This window comes from Ctenocephalides felis, unplaced genomic scaffold (assembly GCF_003426905.1).
Source record: "Ctenocephalides felis isolate EL2017-DRISC unplaced genomic scaffold, ASM342690v1 CF-g0.4_SCAFFOLD_01886, whole genome shotgun sequence".
NCBI classification, from domain to species: Eukaryota; Metazoa; Arthropoda; class Insecta; order Siphonaptera; family Pulicidae; genus Ctenocephalides; species Ctenocephalides felis.
In genome coordinates, this window is record NW_020538040.1 from 57,420,529 (window position 1) to 57,431,864 (window position 11,336).

The window sequence follows — 11,336 nt, forward strand, 5'->3', positions numbered from 1 at the left end:
AAAAGTATATATTGCAAAGCACTAAATCAGCTTCAGTAAACCTACTATCGGAAAAAATTTCTGCATTAGCAGAAAATGTGAAGGAATAAGTAGTTTTCGCACTAAAACAAGTTAAATATCTTGCTTGGTTTAAATCAGCTTGAGTAAAACCTACTACCGAAATGAATCTCTGCATTAGCAAAAAATGTGAAGTTTTTGCAATAAAACAAACTAAATATTTTGCTATTCAGCTTGAGACAACGGATTTCAGTAGTAATTCACAACTGGTATATGTTTGCTATAAAGGTGCAGATAATTTTGAAAAGAAATTGCTGTTTTGTTTTCTTCTCGAGTTCAGATGTCATGAAATTGATATTTATAATAAGTAAACGAATACTTCAAAGCGCAAAGATTAAAATGGGGAAATTGATAGTTTGGTGTCTTTGGATGGGTCATATTTATGGTTTTTTAGCTTTTGTAAGGGAAAATAACCCACACTCATCATGTTATCAAGATTAAAATTTTATCAAGGGACATGCACTAAATACGCGGCTATTTTGTTAATTATGTCAGGATGGTGAAGCTGAGACTTACCTTCTTTATTATACAGAAGTAAGGTGGCTCTATCGCGGAAATATTTTAAATTGCGTATGGACTCTTAAAAATAAAGCTGAAATCTCTATGGTTTCTCAAAAAAATATTCTTGCTGAAAATTTTAAAAACTCTTCCTGAGTTGCATATCTCGCATATTTAGCAGACATGAAATTTTGAAGAAATTGTGCAACGCCAATTTGCAACGCCATACCTAAGAAAAAATGGATGTGTGTTTGTGTGTGTTTTGTGTGTCCGCATTTTTTCGTTCACGTTTTCGAGCGCACGGATGAACCGATTTGAATGGTTCATTCAACATTCGGTTCCTATTGATAAGGAGATATGCTGACTAGTATTTGGCAAAGGCAGGTCCAGCCGTTACGGAGATACGGAGTAAAGAGTGCAGAAAATAGAAATCGAATTTTTAACAGAACGAAGTATCCCATATGAATGATCCAAAAACATTCAATTTGTAATGATTGGGAGAAGTAGTGATTAGGTTTTGGCAAAGGCATGTCCAGCCATTTCGAAGATACAGAGCTAAATGTACAAAAATGGCAGTTTTTGAGAGAACTAAGCATCCGATTTGAATGATTAACTAGCTGTAAGTGGAATTCTGTCTTGAGGCAATTATGGCATCGTGCCTTAAGGCAAATTGCTGCAACTTCCCGTACCGTAACGAAATGTTCGAGGAATACTGAATGTTTTCAAATAGATTATTATAAATATTGTAATATTGTCTAATATTATAAGAATTGCAGAGTTGAAATTATTTGTTTAAAGTATATCAGAACTATAGTCAGAATTAAAAATAAAATCTGAAATATTTTGATATACAAAAAAAAAAAAAAAAAAAAAAAAAAAAAAAAAAAAAAAAAAAAAAAAAAAAAAAAAAAAAAATCGGAAAATTTTTTTTTCCAAAATCCATTATTTTGTTAAGACAAGCAGAAAGTTCTTTGAATCATTTAAATCGGACGCTTAGTTCTCTCAAAAATTGCCATTTTTTACATATTTAGCTCCGTATCTTCAAAATGGCTGGGCCTGCCTTTGCCAAAACTAATAAACACTTCTCCCAATCATTACTAATTGAACGTTTTTTAGATTATTCAAATCGGATACTCCATTCTCTCAAAAATTCGATTTCTATTTTCTGCACTCTGCTCCGTATCTCCGAAACGGCTGGACCTGCCTTCGCCAAAAACTAATCAGCTCTTTTCCCTATCAATAGGAATCGAATGTTTTTTAAACCATTCCAATCGGTTGATCCGTACGCCCGAAAACGTGGACGAAAATTTGTATCCATACATACATACACACACACACACACACACACACACACACACATCCATTTTTTCTGAGGTATGCCAAAACGTTCAGAAACCTTCAAAACGTCGAGAAATGTAAAAATTTTCAATTCCGATTTTCGGCCCATTACAATAACTTACCCTACGGGAAGTTAAAAAAACTTGCTGTTTGTGTTGACAAAACAATTACTTCTTGGAAAGAAAAATATTTCAATTTTTTTTTCAAAAAATTTTTCTTTGTATATCGAAAATAATTCAGATTTTAATTTTAATTCTGGCTAAAGTTCTAAAGCTCACTTATATTCTTCGAATAAATAATTTTTTTAAATTTTGTAATTCAGCTTATATATATCTTATGAATATTATACAGTGTTAGAGTATTTAGAATAATCTAATTAGAAACATTTAAAATTCTTCGAAAATTTTGTCACGGTGCGGATTAGTAGGATTTTCATGAAAAATATATTTATTCATAATGAATATAGTTTTTACTTATTGTTTCCTTCAAACCATTTATTTCAGCCTTTTTCGTTGTTTAGAAGTAACAAACAATGTTATGGCAGGTTATACAGAAATATGTTGCAAACAGATTCCAATTATAGGCTCTTTTAGTTAATTTTTTTGTGGGGTAATGAGAAGTTGCACAAAAACATTTTGGGGTAACGGTTCCAAAAGTTCCCCGACCACTGGCATACATACATACACACACATACATCCATTTTTTCTAAAGTATGCCAAAATGTTCAGAATCCCCTGAAACATAAAGCTATGTAAAAATGTTCATTTTCGTTTTTTTGTGATACTATAACTTACCCTACTGGAAGTTAATAATCAAAATATTAAAATATAAATCTGTGTACATAAAAAATAGATTTTCATAACTCGACGTTGACATAAAGAAGCGTAAAAATTTTGAAACCTGGTTTTAATTTTATGTACAACTAGTAGTAACATAACACACTAGTAGCATAACAACGTGCCTTAAGGCAAATTGCTGGATCTTCGCGTACCAAATATTTATTTTCTTAAAAAAGGTTCATTTTTTTTAAACTTTGAGAACTGAAATTTTTAAGAAAATTTTACTTTTTTGTTAAAAATTTTTGTTTCATTTTTTTTTATAAGTTCTTGAAAATTTTGAAACTTTTTCTCAAAGCGATCGCGCTGCATTAGCTGCGTAAAGACGAAATATTGAAGAAAACTCAACAAAAGACGTTCACAAAAAAACTATATATAGTTTTTAAATTTAAATGCAATTATAATTGATTTATCATCGAGCTATATGAAAAAATGATTGGGCTACTATAATAACTTTTATGAAATAGGGATTTGTGGTGGTAGGACGAAAATTTATACTTGTATGTATTTTTTTAAATCCTCATTAAAAACATTAAAATAAAGAAAATTGACTCTCAAAATTTGAAAATAAGTAAAATCTAAACTTTTTCATAAACTCAAAAAAATCTGAACCAATTATGTTCATGTTCAGAAAACTTTCAATGACTGCACGCGAAATGATAAATTATTCGACCAATAAAATCATTTTCACGGAATTGGGGTTTGTGGAGAGAGAGAGAGCAAAAATTTGAGGCTTATGAATTTTTAGTTACGAATTATGAATAGATGAAATAAAAAAAAAACGCCCAAAAAAACCCTAAGGATATCCAACCCTTACCACTTAGGGGCATGAAAAATAGATGTTGGCCGATTCTCAGTCATTATAATCGGTATTATAAAAGTTCGGTCCGACACGAGAATTTATATATAACATATATAACGTAACGACCGGTATGTCGGGCGTCGTCTATAGGTGACATCCAGTGAGAATTGTAAATTGTTATTGTAATTTTTAGTTTTTCAGAAATTTTATTTTAAATACATTTTTATTGATGATGTTTGAAAAATATTAAAATATGTTGTTCGTAGCCCGGTCAGCAGGGCTAGTAGGCGGATCCATAGATAAGTAGGCGGATCGCTGTTCGTACATCAGCGCCAACTTCGGAAACAATTATGATTTAAAAACTGTAAAAGTCGTTGGATAAAACTCAATGATAGCTCGAAATCATAATGATCAAGTCATCCGAAACCCGTTTAGAAGATGTCACTCGCGAATCGTGCTGTTTAGATAAAACTTTTAAGGACCCCAAAATTACATATACATTAACTATTGTCTGGGATTTTTATAAAAAGTGGTGATGAAGTTAACAGTCAAAATAAACCCTCTAAAAATTATAGTCCCGTGAGAAGTGGTTTAATCATAAAACATAATTATTACCTTTAATTGAAATCATGAAAATTAATTAACAGTCCTGTAGTTAATAAGACGGACACCAAAAGAAACTTCTCCGAAAACTAAGTGCTAATGTAACTTCTAATGCCACAAAATTCCACTTTTTCTTACACCAAAATAAGTAATTATTTTAAATAACCTAATTGTAATTAACTATATTCGTACTTAATATAACTTATAAATGCATGATTTAATACCTGTATACATATTACATATAATTGTATAAGAAAATAACACATACTAATGAGTAGTAGGTTCGTAATTGTTTCTATCCAGCATGATACGTTTATCCCCGTAAGTCGCTTTTTATGTATCGGTCCCTGAAAAATCATCTTAACGTGGTTTTACCGCATAAAGTTTTTCAAAATAGCTAATATTTTCGGAATATTCTTACTTGATATTTTCATTTCATATCAGGGACATGGAACGCCAAGAACTCAATTCAACATTAAAGACTCAATTAAACATTAACTAAAAATTGATCTTTTGTGTTATAGCTGAGCATAAAATAAAATAAAATTCTTAATAATTACCTTAACTATATTATTAGTTTAGAGATAGCTTTTTCCACAGAATCCATCCACTATCTCAATGTTATATGAAACATGTAAACCTGATATATTGGTAATTTTAATTACCATGGTTTTAACTTGGTGTTACACTTGAACAAAATTATCTATATATATATATATATATATATATATATATATATATATATATATATATAAAGAGTTTTATTCATTCCATAACTGCATTCGAATGTTGAATCGCTCGTATCTCAAAACAATTTCCTTCTTTCGATATAAATACATTAAAATGCCATCAATGTATTATCAACTTCTTCTATTTAAATATAGTACATATCTATTTCATGCTTTAATTCAAGAGAAATGGCCATTTTCTTTAAACCCATAGTTATATAAGCACTTATTATTTTGTGAGTGTACAAAAAACAAAACCAAAACCTATATATATATATATATATATATATATATATATATATATATATATATATATATATTAACAAAGTCTGATAATCGGGCATAACATCAATATAACATCAATATGCCCGATTATCAGACTTTGATATATATATATATATATATATATATATATATATAACTGTACGATCACAGTTAATGTATAGTTAAAATTTCAAATGTTAAAATAATCCTCTATATATTTGCATATGTAAATCGATAGTACACAATGAATATGAAATTGAAATGACTAACTACAAAATAATTTACTATCATAAAACAGCCAAATAGTATTTCTATGGTAGCAATAGCAAAATCATTGTTACAACTGACAAAATTTATCATATTTGCACTTTGCCATTAACATTTTTTAGGAAACTCTTAATCTCTCAAAGCTCGTATCTCGATTTTACTCATATGTCAAAGCAACAAATCGCTTTATTGGCGGCTCGTATCTCCGAACACTCTCATATTGGGTCACCACTATATATATATAATTATATTATTATATATAATATAATTAGTATTATGTATATATACATAAATATTCAATAGAATATGATGTCTTCATAATACTAAAAAGATAAATTACTTGAATTGATTATTTAATATTGTATATTATAACTAATTATCATGATAAGCATCACTATCTTCAATATTTTTTATGGCATGCACTGCATAGTTAATGTCAGTGTTTGAACACCATGACCAACTATTGTTCCATACTTGATAAAACATTCCATGTAATTTTTGAATATGGCAGTTATCTGAAAAAAATATATAACTTACAAATCTTACAAGCAGATACCAAATCAAGAATACTCACTAATTTCCAAAATTCTTTGTGTCTCGTGGGGTTGTATAAACAAATCCCACTCATGTGTATTGTTTGGTACAATATTTAATAACCTTTCTGCAATAATTATGCCGCAAAGCCAAGACATAAAGCTTTTATTTATTGTTGTAATGAATATTGAACCTTTAGGCTAGGATTTGAAAAAAGCATGTGTGACAAATAAATATTTTTAAAATAAAGAGCTACAAAACTGAATTGAATTAATATTTACTCTTAATGTTTTCAAACAGGATGCGATAAACATATTCTTATCCTTGATGTGTTCTAATACTTCAGAAACAATAACAGCATCAAAACATTCCTTATTATTGTTTGAGTATTCTTCAATACAATTGGTTGTATATAAAATTTTGTCCATATTTTCTGATTGCATCTTATGAGTTTCAGCTACCGAAATTAGTTCTGCACTAGCATCAAGTCCTACGACATCAGCACCTAACCTGGCCAATGGCTGAACCAAGTTTGAAATAAAATGTAAAAACACATGTTTATTTGAAAAGATCAATCATCAATATAGAATAAATTCAGTTGATTATGATATATGATAAACAATATAATTTATATAATTTATCTGTTTGCATTAAAATTATATAAATTTCAATTACTATTGTAACTTAAAGCAATGGTAGTATCACTAGGCCATTTGCCCCCTATAGTGCTTACGTAATACTTGAATGGTCCCTTATAAATAGCCATATCACATTTTTAAATATACAAAATGTTAATTATTTGTGTATTCATCTTACATAATTGAGATATTAATTACAAAGTGTATGAAAAAATGAACTTTTACTATATTTACCATAAATAAAATGAAAATATTTTATATATAATATTATTCGCCAAATATAGATTCTATTATTAAACAATTTACCTCTGTCAGAATACCGCCCCCACAGCCAACCTCTAAAAGTTTAAAATCCCTTAAAGGCTTACTTGTAAACTTGTTTTCTTTATTTGATTTTTTTGAATTCACCAAACCATCACGAATAAATGGTACTCTAATATGAAGAATTCTCAATGTTTAGATAATCCATGAGCTAATATTTTTTTTTTTTTGTATTCATACCGTAGTTCATTCAACGAATGCAGTCCTTTCACAGGACCATTTAAGTTCCACCAATGGTCTTTCATTTTTGAATGATGCTCAACATCTTGATAATTAATGTTTTCATTGTTAGAGTGATTTGAAATCGACTTTGCAAAATATCTAAAAGTATTTGAGTTAAATTATTTAAAATATAATCAAGATGTTAATATGTACGATATAAAATTATATAGTTGCCTATGGTATTTCTCTACAACACATTTTCGTCTGTTTAAAATATTTTTCAACATTTTGAATTATTTACGAATGTAAACGTTCTAATTACTTCTGAGAAACTAAATTAAAACATTAAAATAAATTGCCACTACATTAAGTAATAAAATCTATTTAATACTCTATTTCTTATAATGTTTATTTCACATAATTTTAAACCACTAGACAATAAATAATTACTGTGACATAAATTTCTAGGTTAACTTGTTATGATACTGAAGTTCTGTCATGACTTGGGCGCAACATTTAAACATAAATATCTTTGCTGATTATCCATTCCGATATAAATTAAGTCAATTAATAAAATCTTTATTTAAAAGTATGCAATAAATTAACACATATTTAACTCAAACACATTATCTGCATTTTTTTCGATTTCGAAATTCATTGATATTATGCACTATTATTACAACACATTAATAAAAAAAATACAAATAATTCTAATAAGATTTTATTTATTGATCATGGTATTCACTACATATCTAATTTGTTCTATTACATATTATAAGTCGCAGTGTACTCTCAACCAAAGATCAATGTACAAGAGTTCGAGTTGATAGAATTAGTGTTGAAATTATGTAATTAATTATGCCTTAAATTATTTTCATATTTTTTCAACTCAGCATATTTATTTCTATAATCCGCCAGCAGGAATTTTTTTGCTTTGATATTTTCAATCATATTCAAACAAATTTCATGAGAAGAATCTGGTATACAAAGTACATCAGCTTCTAAAAGACCAATTTGGGAAGAAAGTTCAATAATTCTTTGTTTGAAGTATTGTATTTGACAGTGCAGTCGCGCAGCTTCTTTGAAAAATTGTGCAGTCTTGGGAGCTAAACCACACTTGGCATTTGATAAATTATTTTCTATATTTATATCAATACTTTCAAATGCATCAATACTTTTTAAATTCACTTGTTTATCACCTTTAATCTTTTGATATAACAACATTAAATTATTAAACTTTGGTGTAGTCTTAATAAGCAAATCTAATAGTTGTGTTTGTAACAAATTATGTTCTCTTCTCAATTTCCCATTATTGATATAGCAGTAGTTCCCAAGACTATAAACTAAATAACAAACATCATGCCAATAATTTTCATGTAATCCTAGTATAACACAATGTGCCTCATGACCATTTAATTCAATTTGCAAATGAGCTGTTTTCAAAGTTGAAGAAAAGTTCAAAATTAATGAACCATTCTGGCATTTATCGTGAATACAAACAGGATGTGCAAATGAATTGGAACTTTTAAAGCATTTATGAGGTTTGCCAAAATCAAAATCAGCATCACATTCAACAGACCAGGATACTCTTTTAAAATTGATTTCAGGCAGCGCACCTTTCTTAGTAACAAAATTCTTGTCTTGCATACTTTCTTTGTGCATAATATCAAATTTGTAATTTATCATCCTATTGCTGAAGCTATGTTTTTTTGAGTTTTGTAAAATTTTTGTTACAATATCTTTATAAGTTAAACTGATATTTACTGCTGAAGATAAATGTTCAGTCATTGGTATTGAGGCAACATTTTTCATGTGAATGTTGCTGTGGACATATTCATCTTCTGGCATATTTTTATTTAATGAAGCGTTGTTCTGATTATTTGCTTCAATATTTTTGTTATTTTCAATAATACTTTCTATATCATTTATATTTAGAGTTTCATTAAAAGCTCTAGCAATTGTATTATTTGGAGAACATATTTTAGTCATTACTGGTAGCTCTCTTTTATCTCTTTCAATCGGAATATTATTAATAATTTCATCACATTTTGACATTATTTGTACTTCTTGACTTTCAAATTCTTTAAATCTATCTTCATTAGTTAATGTTTCTGTAATAATATCATTGGTTTCATTTTCTATATCAGATGAAATATTTTCTATGAATTCTTCAGGGTGAGAATTTGGGACACATTCATTTATTTCATTAAATTTGGAAAAATCAGCTTTTGAATGCCGAGAATCATTATTATATGATTTAGTACATTTTCGTTTACATATACTACTTCTGTTCTTTTTAGACTTTGATAACATAACATTTTGACTACAAGGTAATTTTATTGAACACTGCTTTTTTATATTTGAAGTAATTTGATTTAGATTAGAAAATTTCTTGATATTATTAGAGCTACATACATTTTGAATATTGATATCTACTTGTGTAACTTCAATTTTTCTTTTTTGACCATTATTGTTTGTTTCACTTTTTTCATGATGTCGATTTACATCTTTAGTAGTTGCTGTTGCCATTGCAATTTTTTCCTGATAATTGTTTTGAACAGTAACTTCTTTAGCTTTATCAAGACCCAATTGTGTTGCTTCATTGATATAATTTTGATTAGTATAACTTTCATTTTTACCCACATTAGTTTTCTCTATATTTATCTCATTACTTTTGCAATCGTCTTTCATACAATTGTTTTTCATTGAAGATAATTTCTTATAATTTTCTATTTTCAAAAAAAAAAAAACATAGTTATTTATAAAGCAATAAAATATCATTAAATAGTATATAAGGAAAAATATTTGATTGATTACAATAAAACAAGAAATACTACATAACTACAACAATACATTTTTTGAGCTTCAAAAGAAACTAAACAAATAAGATTAAATTTAATAGCTTCATTTGACATCTTTTAATTTAAACACTTTTCTGAAAACAACATATTTCAGTGAATGTATATTATGGTTTCTCAACAACTGACAAAGCAAGATAAAAGAACCATTTAATTCAAATTGTGGGTACTAAGATTTGGTAGATATTTTAACTAGTGAAAAGTTATTATACAATTAAGAATGTACTTCTAGAAGAGAGAAAAGTGAATAAAATTAATACCTCCATACACAATGCGTTTTGGGATCTTATATACAATAATTTTAGCTTTTTTCACACAAATAGAGCAAACAGCTGCATGATCCTAGAATTATAATCAATAAAATTATATGATTAATAAGGTGTTCATTGCATGGCATTGCAAATTTACTGACCTTCAACCTCGTAAATGCAGGTCTTAAATCGGGTATATCTGTTAACTTGAACAGAGTTTGAGTTTCCTTTTTACAGTAAGCACATGGAGTCTTATTATTAGCTGCACTGGCCATACTTTTGCTCTACTTCCTAAATAATTATAAGAACATATAACTTTACATCATAAAATGTTTTAATTTTTGTAATAAATATGTTTATAATTGGTATATAGAATTTAATTTAATTGCACTGAATTTACTGAAAAGAATAGAGGTAGCATTAAATCTTTAAATAAAAATAATAAATACAAACCTGAAATACAGATAACCCTAAAAATACCTCAGCCCCTTTGAATACTTCAGATAACGTTCTAGTATATTTTAATTCATGTATTAAATTTGTTGGTTGTTCACCATAAGCATATTTTTGTTCTATATTACATGATTAATAATAATATAATTATTACTAATTGTGTTATGAAGTAATTTTTATTTTCCACAATCCAAATTACATTTGAATTTGACAAACCGAAAGAATACAAATGAAGTTGTTGTGAATATAACGCAAGGCAACACCGTTTTGTTTCGGTTTCATTCGCGGTAAATTCAATCTTCATATGAATATATTATATTCTAATATCCTAGTTCTATATTATTAGAACTAGGATATAGGATCAACACTAGCTCAATGAATAATTTAATTGTATTCAGAACATTTTTACAAAATTAAATAATGTCAATTACTAAATATTAGTATTCGTTTTGTTTGGGATTTAAAGTTACTGTTGCAAAATAAGATCTCACGCTTATTTATCTATGTAAGATCTCATATGATCAAGTTCTAAGTTATACATAATGGTTATTTATCTATGTTAAACATCTAAACGTCTAAAAGATGCCTGAAAGAAAAGCCCATAGTTGAGTTTTGGGTTTGTACGTGTATCAATTAGTATATTGTCTAGGCGTAATGGTTCTTGTTACCGTCTTGCAATACTATGCAACCTCTATGCAACGGGTTGCTTTTAATGTTTTTCATTCC

At 28.0% G+C, this 11,336-nt stretch overlaps 2 protein-coding genes across 2 annotated transcripts; both read right to left on the bottom strand.

Moving 5' to 3' along the window:
• Nucleotides 1-5,339: 5,339 nt before the first annotated feature.
• LOC113377902 (ubiquinone biosynthesis O-methyltransferase, mitochondrial) lies at nucleotides 5,340-7,404 on the bottom strand. The gene is made up of 6 exons (XM_026618352.1): nucleotides 7,283-7,404; nucleotides 7,067-7,207; nucleotides 6,872-6,998; nucleotides 6,209-6,448; nucleotides 5,968-6,127; nucleotides 5,340-5,908 (listed from the first exon to the last, which is right to left on the bottom strand). Exons 1-6 carry the CDS (start codon nucleotides 7,333-7,335, stop codon nucleotides 5,766-5,768), a joined length of 864 nt encoding a protein of 287 aa, XP_026474137.1. The 5' UTR covers nucleotides 7,336-7,404; the 3' UTR covers nucleotides 5,340-5,765.
• Nucleotides 7,405-7,870: 466 nt separating this feature from the next.
• Nucleotides 7,871-10,785, bottom strand: LOC113377772 (uncharacterized protein MAL13P1.304-like). The gene is made up of 4 exons (XM_026618192.1): nucleotides 10,611-10,785; nucleotides 10,319-10,448; nucleotides 10,167-10,248; nucleotides 7,871-9,777 (listed from the first exon to the last, which is right to left on the bottom strand). Exons 2-4 carry the CDS (start codon nucleotides 10,430-10,432, stop codon nucleotides 7,901-7,903), a joined length of 2,073 nt encoding a protein of 690 aa, XP_026473977.1. The 5' UTR covers nucleotides 10,433-10,448; nucleotides 10,611-10,785; the 3' UTR covers nucleotides 7,871-7,900.
• Nucleotides 10,786-11,336: the final 551 nt, after the last annotated feature.

Coding starts and splice junctions, on each gene's coding strand:
- LOC113377902 (XM_026618352.1), bottom strand. CDS start 7,335: ATGTTGAAAAATATTTTAAACAGACGAAAATGTGTTGTAGAGAAATAC. Junction 6,999..7,066: donor CATTCGTTGAATGAACTACG/GTATGAATACAA, acceptor TCTTCATATTAG/AGTACCATTTATTCGTGATG. Junction 5,909..5,967: donor ACAAAGAATTTTGGAAATTA/GTGAGTATTCTT, acceptor TATTTTTTTCAG/ATAACTGCCATATTCAAAAA.
- LOC113377772 (XM_026618192.1), bottom strand. CDS start 10,432: ATGGCCAGTGCAGCTAATAATAAGACTCCATGTGCTTACTGTAAAAAG. Junction 10,249..10,318: donor CTGCATTTACGAGGTTGAAG/GTCAGTAAATTT, acceptor TTATAATTCTAG/GATCATGCAGCTGTTTGCTC. Junction 9,778..10,166: donor AAAACGCATTGTGTATGGAG/GTATTAATTTTA, acceptor TTTTGAAAATAG/AAAATTATAAGAAATTATCT.